The sequence below is a fragment of the Pagrus major genome, chromosome 21 (assembly GCF_040436345.1).
Source record: "Pagrus major chromosome 21, Pma_NU_1.0".
Classification (NCBI taxonomy): domain Eukaryota; kingdom Metazoa; phylum Chordata; class Actinopteri; order Spariformes; family Sparidae; genus Pagrus; species Pagrus major.
The window spans coordinates 13,674,271-13,690,979 of record NC_133235.1 but is presented as its reverse complement, the minus strand read 5'-3'; the positions used below and the strand labels follow the sequence as shown (position 1 = coordinate 13,690,979).

Here is a 16,709-nt window from a genome sequence, read left to right as displayed (position 1 = left end):
ACCATGTAAATGCTGCTGCTGCCGCTGCTGCTTAGGCCAACACCTACAGTATGTTGTTGAGGACAGCACAGCCGCTGCTGCAACACAGACATGGAGAAACCTTCCTGCAGCCGAGGTGGTTCTTGTGCTTGACGAGGGACCAGCTCCATTTTTGTTTTGTTTCGACAAAATACAACCCTGTCGTCTGTTCTGTCTCTCTCTGGTTGGATTTCCCCCCAGTTTCTTCCCTCTTATTTGTCGATGAGTTTGACCAGGCTCTGGCGGAGGTCATTAAGGTCAAAGATCTTGATGTCCAGAATTTCGATGGCCCTCTGGATCTCAGAGTCCATGCGGTCCCGATCCTCCAGAGTGTTATTCAGGTTCTGCTCTGAGTTCTGGATACGACGCTCCAACTCTGAATTGCGCATCTCCGTCTCCTGCAGAGAAGAGGAGGCAAAGGGAGACAACAAAAAAAAAGTCAACTAAGGCTCTGTTCTATAATTTTTAATATTACTGCTTGTAAAAGCAGACCACGTCACCAGGGATGTTAATGATTTACCACTAATTGATTAATTGCTGTAAAGAATTTAACCCATTTCAAATGCATTAACCGACAATCAGAGACGAGCACAAATACATCAGAAAGTATCTTGTTACAAATACTCGCTAATCAAATATATCAGAATAAAATACAAAATACGTTCTTAAGAGTGAGAAAATGTATTTCATTTAAATAACCAGTTATTTGAACTGATATTAGAACATTGTAGCCATTCAGCAGCCTGAGTATGGGTCGGATTTATTTGGGTGACAGACAGAAAATCTTTATTTTGTGTTACTGAGTTTATCATTCAAGGAACTTTATCTGTTCTTTTAACTCAAACACAGATCATGTCAGTGGTTAAGACAGTTTATATATACATTTCGTATATTATTAATGAATAATTTATAATCGATTGCTAAGGCAGTTGTCTATCAATTAAAGAAATTGTTTTATTTGCGTCCCTACACGTTACAATAATAATCTCACTCCTACCCGTAGTCTGTGGATGGCCTCGTCCCTCTCGTGTTCCATCTCGTGGTACTCTGATTTCTTGCTCTGCAAAATGTGGATTTCCTGGAAAAGAATAAAACCTGTGATGAGCATCACTGTGTTCCACCTTTGACTCCAGGTTCAATAATACAATAACAGTACAATGAAAGTACCAACCTCGTCTTTGGCCTTCAGCAGGGCCTCCAGCTCCTCCAGGGACTGGGTCAGCTCGTCCTTCAGCAGGTCACTGGGTCCGTGGCCTCCGTGGGCCTCTAGTTCAGCCACCTTACAACACACACACAGAATTAAATCATGTTCAGCATATGGGACATGGTCTCTCTCATATCCCCACAGCACTCAGTATTCTTATAAATTAAGACCTAATTGACAATTATATTAAATGTGCGCCCACATAGTAACCAAAAGTCTCTCAGGTCATCTAACCACGTGTCTGCAGGATGTTTCCAGAGGTCCACTTTAAATGAGGGGCAACAGAGCATCTGCTATCTTTGACTTTAAAGTTTGAAAAAGTTCACGTTGGCACAGAAAGATGTTACTGCCACGCCAGAAAAAGGAAGATTGGATCAGTTATGATGTAAAAGTTCATTTTTATAAGAACATGTCTTCCTGTTTTAAGAAGATATTTTCAGGTTATGTTTTCTTGTTATGACGCGAAACATTTCACTTTATAACAAGATAAATAGTATATTGTTATATAAAGGGAAGATTCTTGTCATAATGTGATACATTTGTATGATGTATTTTTTTACTTTTTTACTTTTTAGTTAATAATATCTAATATATGTAGCCTGCTGGTTACCTACAATGTGGAGATTGATGCTGAAGTTAAAAATCATTGTCAACTACGTCTGATTTGAAGCATGTTTCAACAAAACATTCAAAATGTAAATGCTGTATTTCTGTAATTCATGAAAGCTTCTTTAGGACAACATCTGTGATGTAACACACACTTAAAATGTGAAAAACATACTGATCTACAAAGACGACCACTCTAGAGGCTTGTTTCTTGGTTTTTTATAACTCTAACTACAACTTAAAACATGTTATAACTTCATCTACAACTAGGATTCATCAGCAGGCAGATGAATGACTTATGTCACCTTTATCAAGTAAACAGGAACGAAAACCATGCTGCACTGTCATTTGGGCCTCATGAATTGGAAAAAAAACCCCAAAAAAACAGAAGGACACCTCTAAAAATGCCCCCGTGTCTGACGGAGACAGGCTGGATTATTTTAAACCATGTATGGTTGAGACGAGGAGAAGTGTTAGAAAGAAGAAGAAAAAAAAGAAACGAGTGGATGCCAGCTCCCTCTGGTGATTTTTCATTTTTTCCTAACTGGGGCATTGAAAGTAGGATATTGCTGTCCTACAAACCCCTCTCCCTCTCACACCACCCCAGAGACGTGAACCATTTTCAGCCACCTGGTCCCCTTCTTCAGATAGAGGGAACGAGATCGGTCCAAAGGAGACAGAGACGGGGCTCTCACTTGTTTGAATCATTTGTTGGTGTGGATGTGAACTGTTTCTAAATACCAGACAAGTGGGGGAGAATTCAAAAGCAGTGATCGATACTGTAAAGCGGGACTATAATGGAAAGGGATCAAGGTATTAAAGCACTGAATCAGAGGTTTGTAATTGTGAGCCTGAGGCGAGGTCGTTCTCAGGGGGATCGGCCCCCAGCAAAAGTGAAAACACCTTTTATTGACGAGTGAGGAGATGGAGGGCATCTGCATCCACTGGAACCTGAGAGGTAATTTAAGTGTGAAACCCTCCTGAGGCTCAGCGTATTTAGACCAAACTCCCTTGTGGTGAGATGGGACATTCACCGTGGTATGGTTGAACCAGTTCAACCTGCAAAGGACGCCTTGATTAAAGCCTCGGAGGGAAAGCGCCTGCAGCACAAATCACGTAAGGAGGTATGAAGGGTGTTACCAGCCTGACTAAAAGTTGTACCTGCAAAACCGAGGAAATGTGTAAGAAAACGACGAGCCAATCAGAAACAGCCTGGCCTCCCTCAGCAGAGAACCTCCCATCACCTAGCTCTTGTTTGAACAAGGCTTCACTTTAGCGACGACCTTAGTTCGCAACTCCTGCACTGATAATTAGGTGCGACCTCACCCATCAGCGTCTGCCCTGCAGGTTACTACACAATGAACAAGGACTCGTCTGCACATGAAGGACTTCAGAAGCCACGAGAGAGAACAGCCACTTTTCAGAGTTTGACTTAATATCGCATGAAGGGTTTTTTGAGCCTGGTTTAACTTCTCATTAAAGGACAAGTTCACCAAAAGATGAAAATTCAGTTATAATCTACTCAGCTTCATGCCGATGAAAAGTCAAGTGAAGTTTGGTAGTTCACAAACATTTCTGGAGCTTTACAGCAAAACATTCTCCTGAACAACTGAAGTAGCTGAGGAGTTGTTTTAAAATGTAAAAAAAATAAAAACAAATGTCTCCATACAGCTCGTCCAGAAATCCAGGTCTCCGGAAGCCAGAATCCCAAACTGAATTGATAAGACGTAAATTAAACCCTTGACGAGCGGACAAGCTCACGCACCCACTTCAGCAACTGACTATTAAATAACAAAAATAAAAAGAGAGCTATTTTAATGGCCTGTTACTGAAATGTTCCAGTGAATTTTAGCTCCCTGTTATATCCCTCTTATCTCTCTTTCCAGAGAAGTCCAGAAAATGTTTTGTCGACTATGAAACTTCACCTGACTTTCCATCAGCATGAGGGTGAGTAGAAAATGACTGAGTTTTATTCTACAGGAAGAACACTGTAAAGATGTTACTGTAAAACATGATAAATGTAGCTTTGAGGTCAAATTTCCCACTAAGAGATTTATGTCACAGCTAATCCATCCATCAAACTAAGCTGCTCATCCTGGTCACTGAGTTAGAGGCAGGGCACTTCCTGGACAGGCTCGACACTATAACAAGGCTAAAAACACTCTTTTTATTATATCTACAGGACAGGTTATGTAGGATAGCAACGTAAAAATGAACCACCTGAAGAAATAATAAAAAATCTTGTTGATGGAAGTCCATCTCTTTCCACCCAAAAACATACAACGTTATCAAACACACACAAAAACCTTTAGAAAACAATTAAAAATGTAATTTACATAACTGAGATTAAAGTAAGTCACCTTCTTTCTGCCGTTCTAACAAAAAGCAGCTCTAAACCATCTGGTTTCTAAAAATGACACTCTAGATTAAGCACCCATGTAGTTATTTCAAAGTAAAGCTAATTTAATATGTGACAAGACATATTTAATCACCTTTAAATTTAGAAGTAGGAGTGTATGAGGAGGATGTGAGAGCAGCAGCACTCTCCTACATCTTCACACTGCTGGAGTACAGATATTCTGTAACCTACTAATGAAGGAGTTCAGCTTCATGTTGCTCTGAGTAATTCTACGGTTGTTGTTTTCTAGTTGTTTTGAAGATGGACAATTGAATTCATGTTTCTAAAATGGCTCGATGTTCAGTGTTCAGGCTGAGCGCCCTCCGTACCTGAGAGTCAGACTGAACACAGTCGATGCTCACCTGGTCTCTCAGCCTCTCCGTCTCCTCCTGGTACGCTGCCAGCTGTTTCTTCCACTGCTCCACATTAGCATTGGCCTCATGCAAAGCTGCCACCAGTTTGGAGTTGCTGTCCTGCAGAGTGAAGAGCTCGGCTTCCAGGTTCATCTCACAAATAGACCTGAAAGACAGAAAGGCAGTGACACAAATTAGATGTTAGAATACTGTACATACAAGCCCTGTGATAATATGCTTGGGATGCACTGATATATCGGTTGATATGTACTGACACGTTCCTGTGCCATCAGTTTATTAGATTATGTAAGTAAGTACTTAAAAATTCTTATCAATAAGTAGGTAGTTTTATAGCAGGATGAAAAGGCCTCTGAAGGAGTAAGTTTAAAAGAAATATTCTTTTTCATGTGGAAGAAGTTTATATTAAAGGTCGTTTCATAAATTTGAATGATTGTGTTTGTGCTCTTTCAAACAAAAGTGTACTGAAGGGCTTAATGACTTTAAAATGGTCTAGTTATTTTTTAGAATGAAGATTTCTTTGTTTCCCTAGCACAAAAGATGCAATATATAAAAACAAAAAAAACCTGGCAATTGGCCAAATTGTTATTTTAAACATCGTTATCGGCCCAGAATTTCACATCCGGTGCTTCACTATAATCCACTTTATAGGCTTATTCTACACATTTTGAGCTCAAATGGATGAGAAGTACTTAAAGTGGGTCTGAAAAAGAGAAATTTGAAAATGGACAAACTCCATCTGCTGATGAAGATGACACGATGGAAAGCTCCAGAACACAGACTTTTTTTCAAAGGTCAAGAATGAACTGGGGCGGCTGTGGCTCAGGAGGTAAAGCAGGTCGTCTATTACGCAGATGGTCGGTGGTTTGATCGTGGGTTTGATTCCCAGATGCCCCCAGCTACACGTTGAAGTGTCTTTGTCTCTGTTTGTATGAACGTGACACATGTTTTGAGTAGTTGGTAGACTAGAAAGCCCCTAACCCTAACTGCTTAACTGTTTTAATCAGAGTACAGTACTAAAACCCTGCAATACGCAGCAGTGTTGGCCTGGTTAACACAAGCAGCGAGCCACTACTACAGTGTTAAAAAAGGCTACACAGAGGACTGCAGCCTGCAGCATCACTCCTACTGCCCAGACTGAAGGTCATTTCACAGGTCTTATAACAAAGCAAAGATACTCTCATTAAAATGCTCCGAGAGCAAACAACAAGATCAAACTGTTCCCACAGTAATCCTCTAATCCCGGAAGGGTTGTATTCAAGTCGTCTTCATCAAAAGACTGAATGTGACATTGAAAGACTACTTTTTTTTTAAGGGAATTAAAGTAGCGACATGTCTCTTACAGTGGTGGATCATCAGATTTGTAATTTGTAAACATCAGGGAACAAATAAGTAGAAGATAATGGACGTGATCTTTGAACAAGTTGACTGGCAAGTGTATTTGGTATATAGAGTCTTCTTTCATGTACTTGAGACTGCATTTACAATATATATGTATATATAAGCCCAAATTATTATACATTCATTTCAGGTAAAACAACCCTCTATGCAGTTTATTATAGACATACTAATCATTAAATGGTATGAATTTCAATCAGTCTTGATGCAATCTTCAGAAAAGACCAGACTCTCTCTTCATCCCTGATGCTTCAGCTTTGCTCCGTCTCTCGACATCTAGAAATCTCGAGGCTGTTCCATGGCAACAGTTTACCATAGTAACCACTCAGGAGCAGCTTCCTGTCGTAATAACTGAACTGTACGATATAAAAGCACTGTGGGTGGCTCAAAGGACTGGATGAGGAGATGTGCACAAGCCAAGCCTTACTTGGTGTTATGCATTAGTCAACGGCTCAATAATGGACTCTTCAGTTCCCAGAAAGCCGAACAAATTGAATGACGTCAAACTGTAATTAACCCAAAAAAATGAGAACCATGTTAATACTCGGTGAACACGGCTGGGAAGGTTGGAGTTGAAGGTAATGGATTACCTGCTCGAGTGAAATTAACAGCAGTGATCAAACAAAATCTGTAGTAAATGTGTGAATTTAAGATGTGATGTTGGAATTACTGTCTCCAAAACCATGTTTTATTTTCCAAACCAGCATCATCATCACAATGATGGGTGGCGCTAAATAACGATAGGGGAACTTGTTTTGATCCTGTCGTAAAAATGGGTAATTTTCTGCAAAAGAAAAGGCAACAGTTGTAGCTTGTTTAGGTTCATACCATTGGCATTAGCAGGTTAGGGCTAGGTTAACTCGCCATTTTTAGCGTGTTGGTTGCTAGATCATAGGTTGTTGTTTCAAGTAGAGACGGGGATTTTGAAAAGGCTAACGCACAGATAGCAGAAATGTAGAGAATGGCACCTGAAACTCACTCACTCATAGGGCAGGCTTACACCCACAGTCTACATCTGGGGAGTCAAACTGTTATTATTCTGACTAACCTGACAAGAAATCACATAAAAGTTAGTAAAATAAAAGATAGGAGCCTGAGTACACAGGACCCTGGGAACATAGATACACTCCCTCTGTGAGCACTGGATAAAGTGAAGGGTTAACTTTGTTTTTTCATCTTGTTTCAGATCAGTCATCAAGTTTGAGCTTTGTGTGCAGGAGAGCAGAACAGAGAGGAAACTCTTGAGTCTACAATGCAAGATTTTTACAGAACTAGTAAACTCACCGCCACCAAATTGAAACCAGATTCTTAACACCGACAGAAAACAAGCATTTCACAAAGGGATTCTTATCAAAGCATTGAAGTGTTTGAACAGAAGCTGAGATTGGACTCAGAACAAGAAGAAGAAAGTTTTTCTGATATCTTCAGCTTCCACTCTGTCGATGTTGTGTTTGTGTATATTTTGTGTGTGTGTGTGCATATCTCAGTCACCCTTCAGAGAGCATCTTCTTAATGCGCTCCTTCTCAGAGGACAGGGTGATGTCGGCGCTCTGGCTGCGGAACAGCTTGTCCTCCGGCCCGTTCACACACATCACCGGTGGAGACTGGAGTTCATCCGAGAGGTCCTGAGAAACACATCAGTAAATGGACTCCACTAATAAACACACACAGACACACACACTGCATTACAACAACACACAGATTATTCAGAATTATTCATGAATTTTAATTATTGACATTTATTCTTTATTAGTTTTGAGGTTTGGAGTTGTGAATGTGTCACTTTGGGCTCTGGACAGTATTTCTCAGTATATTCTGAAATTTCACAAATTAGATAATTAATCGCTTATTGAAAATAATCAGCAGATTAATCCTTATTGAAAATAATCCTAAATTGCCATCCCATACCAAAATAGTTCAACATGAGCTCCGCCTCAATCAATCCTGCTTTTACATTTACACATGACTACCAATAATCTAATGACAAAATATATGATAGTGTAACAGTTAGTACATTTACACGTCATACATTTTCTGAAGAAACATTTCATGCAGGACTTTTGATATTTACAGAGTCTGTGGTATAAGTAGTTTTACTGAAGTAAAGGATCTGAGTACTCCCTGGTAAGCAGTTTTACTGAGATAGATAAAGTAAAGAGCTATAAGCCCATCACAGCAGGTACAAATAAATACAAAGTCCATGGACAGGCAGAAAGAAAAAGAAGGATTCGCCAACCCAGTCGCCAGAATAAATGTTGGCGATGTACATTTCTGCAAGCCACGGGTATGTTGAAACTTTCTTTATGTTGTAACTTTACTTCTTTATGTTCAACTTTCAATTTTATCTTGTGACAACGCTGTCCTCGCGGTCTGGTTAGGTTTAGGCACCCAAACCACTTGGTGAATGTTAGGAAAAGATCCTGTGTTTGCTTAAAGAACTTGCTTTATTCGGCACAAATACATGATACAACACTTTTTGTACAAATGTCAGTGTAGTGCATAGCCTATGACACGTACAAATGTGAACATATCAGTGGTTTGCAGAAGAATTAACCGCCAGCATTTTATCCTGGGGACCGGGCTGGTATCAGCATTTCTTGTGCTTTAAATTACTTCCAGAGATTTTCTTTTTTGCGTCATGCCAAAAAACACAACAACGACTCACCTGGGAGAACTACAGAGGAAATCCATCCGGTGGGTAAAACGGACAAAGAAACATGTCATCACAAAGCTCTACATACATAATGACCTTTTCAAACACATCACAACCACACGCACACTTAGCTGTGTGATCAGTTATGCAGCGCAGCACTACTTAGCAAGGATTGACTACAATTAATTGACGCAGTTGGCAATTTTCTCGAGCTTTGGCTGCTCTAGTGTGTTCATTAAATCGATGAAGACGTGGAGTGAGCGACATCACTTGGAATCTGTTCAGCCGTAGAATTAAAAGGAAATGGGCATGTTCCTCATGACCAAGCAGATGTAACTGATGGGTAATTATACTCTATTGATCAGAAAAGGTCCTGAGCTGACTACATTTTCATCATTACCTTGTTGAGGCCTCTCTGTAGCAGTAGGTATAAAATGCGGTGCACTGCTGAGCGGCACGGGATAATTTTACCATCGTCCTAGTTTCCCTCTGTTTCTCTTTCCTCCGAGACAAGTGACCCAGCTCATCTTTCTCTTGCCTTTCTTTTCTCTCTCTCTCTCTCTCTCCATCCCTCCTTTGATTTCATCACAGTGGTCCTGTCTAATAGCTGCAGAGGTGCATTCATCTCACCTTGGCCTCTGCTCGGAGTGTCTCCCCAAAAATGCCAAAAACTCATCACTGGATATTTCTGTAGATCATGACAAACTTTGCACATTTACACGTCCTGCCTGATACCTGCAGAGGTCTGCTCTACTTTCACGTTCACTTTTTTTTTTTTTCTCTGAAAGGCTAAAGCTCACCTGAGGAGCAGCGATGGTGAGCGCAGTGTTGGCCAGTTCTTTATCCTGCGACTTTTCTCGTGCCAGACGAGCTGCATCTTTCACCTCCTTAAACTTGTCTGAGAACTTTTCAAAAGAGGACAGGTGATGAACTGTTTCAGGTAATGAAACATTAATAATGCAGCACTGCTAAGCCTCTGGAAATACATTTTTTCAGAGCTTTAACCTCTGTTGACTTTGGGTTAGTTTACCTGATGCAGCTGTTGCTCTGTTGCAAAACCGAGACCATACACAGTGTTGGCCCTGCTGTCCGCCCACTGTCCAAACTTCTGGGACGTCTTGGTAAATGTCATGCTGGGTGTAACCGTGCAGTTGATGATTGCCTGCGCATGCAGAGATAACAAAGATGATTCAGGCGTAATGTGAACAAAGCAGAAAGTTCAGCTGACGATCAAAGAAACAGGCAAAACTAATAACATGAAATGATTAAGCAGTGTTATTGATTACCGTCTTATTTTTGTGCAGGAAAACAATTAAGGTGCAAAAGATAATAAATAGATGAACTATGATGAGTAAAACCACTTAATAAATTGTACTTTAAAGAGTACTCCAGTGATTTAGTGATCTATTTCACTTTCACAAAGCTGGTGGACTCACAAGAGAGACAGAAAGAAATAAATGTGTCAGATTGATATAACTATTTGAAGTCCTCATAGTGGGTCAAGCTCCAAACACACTTGATTCCCCCACAGAAAACACTGCTCCTGAAACGCCTCGTCAGTAGTCCCGCCTTTAATTCTGTGACTTCTTGACAGAACACTACGTCAACACAGGTCACACATTTGCATAATTTATGCCTAATAGCGAGTTTGGCACGTAAAAATTTATTTGGCGAAGCTGCTCTGTTGTTGTTAGTGGAACTTGCTTAGGCGTGTGCAAGCCGACCAATCAGAGCAGACTGGGTATTCAGGAGGAGGTATTAAAAAGATAGGAGCTACAACAGAGTGTTTCAGACAGAGGGGGAATACAGCCCTGCAGCTCTGGACAATATGAGAACACTGATGTGTTTTTGAACATTAAAGCATGTAAACTTATTCTAGTAGGAACCCAAAATAAACATATTTACCTGAAAATGAGCATAATATGTCTCATTTAAACTTATCATTTTATCATTATTTGAACACAGCACCAACATAAACCTTGTCAACACTGAGATACTTCATGCTTCACATGCTGGCTGGAAAACAGGAAATCATCTGTGACATTTGAGATGCATTAACTATCCAGAGATGTTCAAGCACTTTCTCCCTTGAGACATATTTGTTCTTTGGTCTGTGTTTTTTTTTTTGAAAATGAGAAGAAAAAAAAAAAAGGAAAGCTCTGCCACATCTCAAGTGCTTATTGTTCAAAGCGGATTCAGAGCAGAGGCAGTAAAGATGCACAAACACAGCACATCCACCAGGTTCATGACCTGACTAACAGGGGACTGGCCGAAGCCACCTCTCTCCCCCTGAGCGCACGAGAAAAAAACATATTAAAGCAGACCTATTTTTAAACCTTTTTACGTCATTTCCTGCCTTACAATAATGGAACTGATTTAAAATCCCAGAATTGCAGGGCAACGGCAGCTTAGGAGGAAGCTTTTTGGTCCTCTGCCTTCCAACAAACGATTACATGAATGCTACGCTCTGCATTTCTGCGCTGCTGACATGTTTGACATAACATGTTGGACGTTAGCAGCAGTAGTAAAGATTATTCCAGAGCCACACACCAGTCCTGGCAGGATTGGGCTGCCGAGCGACCGACTGCCACCCCGCACAGCCTTATGGGAGGCAGAAATGTGGGTCAGAGCAGAGGTGCTAAGAAGAGATCAGATAGACCCCCCGCCCCTCCCCAGTGATGGATGTGGCCTCTTCGTCGTAATCTAAATCCACAAGCCTGCAAGAAGGACGCTCTGGCGGCTGGGTTGTTGACACCCACTATGATTTGGTTCACTACATGTGTCTTAACCTTACAGATTTTCTGGTAGGAGGACAGTTATTGAAGAGGAAAATCAATGTGAAGCTGCTGTGGCTTTGTTAAGAATACTGAAAAACCTCTTTTGATGCCAAGGTCGACATCTTCACTGCAATCTAACAGAGCCCCCTTCAGAAACAGACAAGATTTTTAAAATTCTGGATATAAAATCTACTGAAACTGATTTTATACTGATAATATTATCACCATTATTACCAGTTTCCTCCGCCTCACCTTGGTCCCGCCCACACTGATGATGCGGTAGACGTTGCGATTGGCATCGTAGAAGAAGGACACGGTGACGGCATGTTTGCTGGCGGGTATCCAGTTCCTCTTGGTGTTTGGGTCGATCTGGAAAACATGGGCCCGGGCGCTGAAGATCGGCTGCTCCCTGAAAGAGAGGGAAACACAAGGATGACGATGGGATCTGGTCTAAATGCAAACCGTTCCACAGTCTATTAATAATGGTTTCAAAGTAACTGATTGTATTAAAACAAGACAAAAAGCTTTTTGCATGGAGTAAAATGTGTTTTTAAAAAAGACTTCCATTAAAATCCCATTGTCATGCAACTTCCCCCGTGTTTAAAAAGAAAATCCCTCATTGTTTTCATAATGGTACATCTCCATCTGTCTCTCTGCCATCTAGGGACAGATGTTGGAATCATCCTTTGGCTTTCTCCCACACTTTTCCTGCGTCATTCACCAGCCATACAGGGCTGTGAGTTAGCTGGCAAATGATGCTGACTGAAAACCCTCTGAACCCTCTCCCAAGTCGCTCACCCTCCACCCTCCGCTCTGCTCTGCTCCTGCCAGTATTTGCAGAGATGTATCCTGGATACGAGGTAAATATATCAAAGCAACAAAGTCTGTAGTGTTGGGAGGTGGTTCAGCCACTGTCATGCGGTATGAATACTAAGACTGTCTTTCTCACTGTTTAACTCCCAAGTCCAGTCAGTACATTTACAGCATGGTGTATTATTGACAGAGAATAAAGTAGTTATGTGTCAAACTAAACATAAAAGTCACTAAAGTTAACGTTGACTTTTGGTGTAAAGGTCCAGTGTGTAGGATCTAACAGTGAGGTTGAAGACTGCAACCAACTGACCACCCCTCGTCTCATCCTTCCCTACAGTTGTTGCTAATAACGAAAAAGCATGAAAGGCCCTCCCTAGGATCAGTGTTTGGTTTGTCCATTCTGGGCTGCTGTAGAGACATGGTGGTGCAGCATGGCGGACTCTGCAACCCAAGGACGGTATATCAAACCCGGACACAGCATTGGAGGCGGAGCCCCGTTTAGTTAGTTAGCCGATCAACCTGGTGGAAGTCTCTAGTGCGCACACTAATGTAAAACCAAGCTAACCAAGAGTTTAAAGCCATGCTAGCGACCCTGGAAGGCTGTTCTTTGGTTGAGCTTTGTAGTAAATGCTAACATCAGCATGCTAACCTGCTCACAATGACAATGCTCACATGATAGGTGTCATGTTTACCATATTCACCATTTCTTACTTTGGCCTGTTAGCATGCTAACATTTGCTAACTAGCACTAAACTCAAAGTACAACTAAAGCAGATGGGACTGTAGTTTTGCCCTGCAGCCACTCCGCTAACGTAACTAACAACACAAATAAACCTACTACAGAAGAAATCATTGACAGGGTCACACATCAATGCCAAACAACCTGATCTCACCGTCCATCCCATCATACAATATATGGCACGCAGGGACTGAGGCGTTCACTGTGAACCCCTTTTCCTATGAAATGTCTTTAAATCAAAGCAGAGAGATTAAACCAGATCCTGATGTTTTTCGGTGCAGACAATATCAACACTGTAGACCGCCAATAATAAAAGACACAAAGAGATGCTGCTGTTCATCACTTTCTCCCTCTCATCAAAACGTTGCCTAAAAGAAGCGTCAAAGTGGTAAAAACCAGGACACTTCTGTTTCTATGCAGCATTGTATATTGCAGTGGCTGTTCCCAGTAGAAATGTAGTATTTTGGCCAGTCATCGCACATTTATATCTGACCCCATTAGTGACACACAAATCCAGTAATGGTCTCTCTGTGTGCTTCTCACCGTATGAGACGATGATGAAAAAGAAACACTACATGGCTTCAAAGACTGACTGTAAAGATGTTGATATGAATGGTGGCATTTGGACGGCTGACCCACTCCAGTCTGATTATAACCAACGCTATAATTCTCCTTCTCATCACACACTAATCCTCCCTGTTGTCGGTGGATCCGCCGCTGCAAATACTGATACACTGATCCGAGGTCTGACTGGGACAAGACACCGGGATGAGAGCAGTCTGGGTGAGATTTATGCTCTAGTTTCAACTGTCATAGAAGAAGAATCGGATATATAGAGCTTTGGTTAAGGAGTTGTTGCTCCCAATAAAGCTCATTGTTTATGTAGACAGTGCTATCCACCATCTGGTGCCAGTGAAGAAGAGGGCAAGCGGACAAACAATTAATTCTTTATGCCAAAACACTGAACTTAAAGCCACTCCTTCGCACTCACGTAAAGTTGCATTAAAACAAAAATGATCTTATCTGATGGAGCAAAAGTCAAGATATCCTGACTTTTACCTCCTAGTATGAGCCAAGCTTCAAATAAACAGAATCCTACAACTCCCATAATGCAGTTTAACAGCATCTTTTGTTGGACCCTGCCTTTTAATACTTCATGCCCCTCAAGTGGCTTTTTTCTGGAACGTTATTGTCACAGAGTAATAGCCACGCAAATATACAACAATTTACTGCACAAAGCAACAGATCGTCACAAGGTCGCCATTTTCCTCTGACAACACTCTCAGAGTGGGACGCTCAAACATCGTACTGCTGGGTAAACATGGGGAATCAAATTATTATAATTTGACAGCTTCCTGATTGATCAACAACTGAAAAGATAATGGATAGTTAAAATCTGGAGGGACACTGAGCCGTATTTCAAGATAAAACAACATATTTTATATCCCGTTAGCTACCTGTAGACAACAGCTAACATTAGCATTCAGCCACCTTCTAACTGACAGCAAAGCACCAGCTGTTTTGGTTAAGGAGTTGTTGCTCCCAATAAAGCAACAACTACGATGGGAAAGGCGTAAATTATTCTTAAATTTCAACACATGTCTAGGACACATTAATCTCAGCCCGGGAGGGAAACACACTCGATGTAATCAAACAGTAATGTTAGCTAGAAAGCTAGCGTTAGCTAACGGGTTATCAAATATGTTATTTTGCCTTAAAATATGGCTCCAGATTTTCACTATCCACCATCTTTTCAACTGCTGATCAATCAGGTAGTGGTGAAATAACAACTTGTCAGATTTCCTACATTTTCATTTAGACATTTCGACTCGCAACCTGGAACACAGCAGCACAACATAACCCCAGCGTTGCCACCCTGCATGTGACATTAGAGGAAATTGGCCGCCGTTTGACTGTGAATATGATCTATGAGACTTTGTTTTTGACATTTTGACATTTTAAAAAATAAGTGTTAAAGAATTAGCGTTTATATTTTATTCCATTTCCATTGTTTAAGATCTCCTGGGACATTTTGCTGTATGTTGGCCATTCAGATAATATGAATCAATTTGCTTCAGATGCTGGTGGGTTTACACGCCGCAATGTATGAATGACCCAACTTAAAACTATTTATTCACACAAATAGGGCTCTGACTTACAATTAATTACATCATCAATTATTCTGTTGATTACTGCCTTGATTAACTGTTTGGTGTAGGGTTGTAGCAGTGTACCGTTATGGTATATGGTATATGGTATACCATGTCACGGTCTTAAATGTGTGTTTATGGAGGCCCATTTTACATCCAATGAGGTCAACGACTATGACGCTGAACAACATACAAGATGCACAATAAGGCGTCACTCCCTTCACTGATCACCTACAACCTTCTTATAGACGTCACAGAATCAAGCCTACATGATTTGAGGACTGTTGGTGGCATGCGTGTGTGTGTATCTATCAACACTTTTCTGTGTGTGAAAATTGTTGTTGAGACACACTCTGGTGGTGTAAAACCATGTGTGTGTGTGTGTGTGTGTGTGTGTGTGTGTGTGTGTGTGTGTGTGTGTGTGTGTGTGTGTGTGTGTGTATGTGTGCTCAAGTTTCTCTGTGTATGCTTGTTAGCTGGTCAACACTCTCACTTCTCAAGGATGTTCAGCTGCTCGACCTTCATCCTCAGCAGATGGATGTGGCCTGCAGGGCTTAATGGGGGTGTCTGAGCATAACAAAGCCTGGATGGAGGTCAGAGGCTGCACCTCAGGATGAATAACCCCACTAATTCCTCCCACAATCTAACAGCATCCACAAGCTGCTTTGCTGTCTCCCTTTGGCGAAATATCTAACACACAAACATTGGAAAAGACTGATTTCTGAATCGATGATATAAATAATCAATCTAGAAGACAGCAGTTTCAACAATATCTGATTTCCTGTCGCTATTACGCACACATTTTACAAATCCGGCCAAAGATTGTTGCCTTAATTGTGAAGAAATGAGCAGTTTCATACACGAATGCCTGCTATGATCCTCCTGGGTCCTTTCTTTGCCACAACCACAATAAAAGCAGCCAAAGCAGAGTCACTGCTGAGAATTATGGATCAAATAATCTGAAGACTCTGAGGGGAAAACATTACAGAAGATGATCGGCTTAATTTAACAGATTCATCATATCTTAAAATGACCCTTCTAGCTCCAGATGTGCCAGCATTACAGCTGTTTAAAATGATGGGTTGACTTTCATCAAGTTAAGGCTGACTTTACCTTGTTCCTGCATTAAAACTGAATTGATTGAATGTGTTAGTTTGTGTGTAGTGGCTGTCATGTAGGAACAACAGCCAGTAAATGTCCACACTGAGGGTGAAAAGGATCTTACCTTTCTCTGTGGTGAGGATACATCTTACAAGGTGACTGAGGCTTCTTTTCTACAGACAAAGAGAGTTGAAGCAGTGCGTCCATTAACCTCACAAGTGTTTGGTCCATAAAAAAACAAACTCTGTGCTCTCAATTCTCACTTTGAGCCTAATGAAGTCAATGCAACACAATCCAGCCACACTTACCCCATGTCGGTGTAAATCCCTCGGTGAGTCAGACAGTAATTCCTCGCTGGAGCTGCTGTTGCTGTCCTGCTCTCCTCTTTCTTTCAGTCTCAGCTACCAGATGCTTTATTCTCCAGGGGGGGAGCTTTTTCACTGCAAGGCACCGCACACAGCCCTGCTGCAGCCTGCACACT

At 41.2% G+C, this 16,709-nt stretch overlaps 1 protein-coding gene across 1 annotated transcript; it reads right to left on the bottom strand.

Moving 5' to 3' along the window:
- Positions 1 to 155: 155 nt before the first annotated feature.
- Positions 156 to 16,618, bottom strand: LOC141017406 (homer protein homolog 3). Its single transcript, XM_073492111.1, has 11 exons — positions 16,537 to 16,618; positions 16,353 to 16,401; positions 11,678 to 11,834; positions 9,679 to 9,810; positions 9,449 to 9,553; positions 8,661 to 8,669; positions 7,487 to 7,620; positions 4,589 to 4,745; positions 1,190 to 1,297; positions 1,016 to 1,096; positions 156 to 416 (listed from the first exon to the last, which is right to left on the bottom strand). The coding sequence occupies exons 2-11, from the start codon at positions 16,373 to 16,375 to the stop codon at positions 231 to 233; spliced, it is 1,092 nt and encodes a 363-aa protein (XP_073348212.1). The 5' UTR covers positions 16,376 to 16,401; positions 16,537 to 16,618; the 3' UTR covers positions 156 to 230.
- Positions 16,619 to 16,709: the final 91 nt, after the last annotated feature.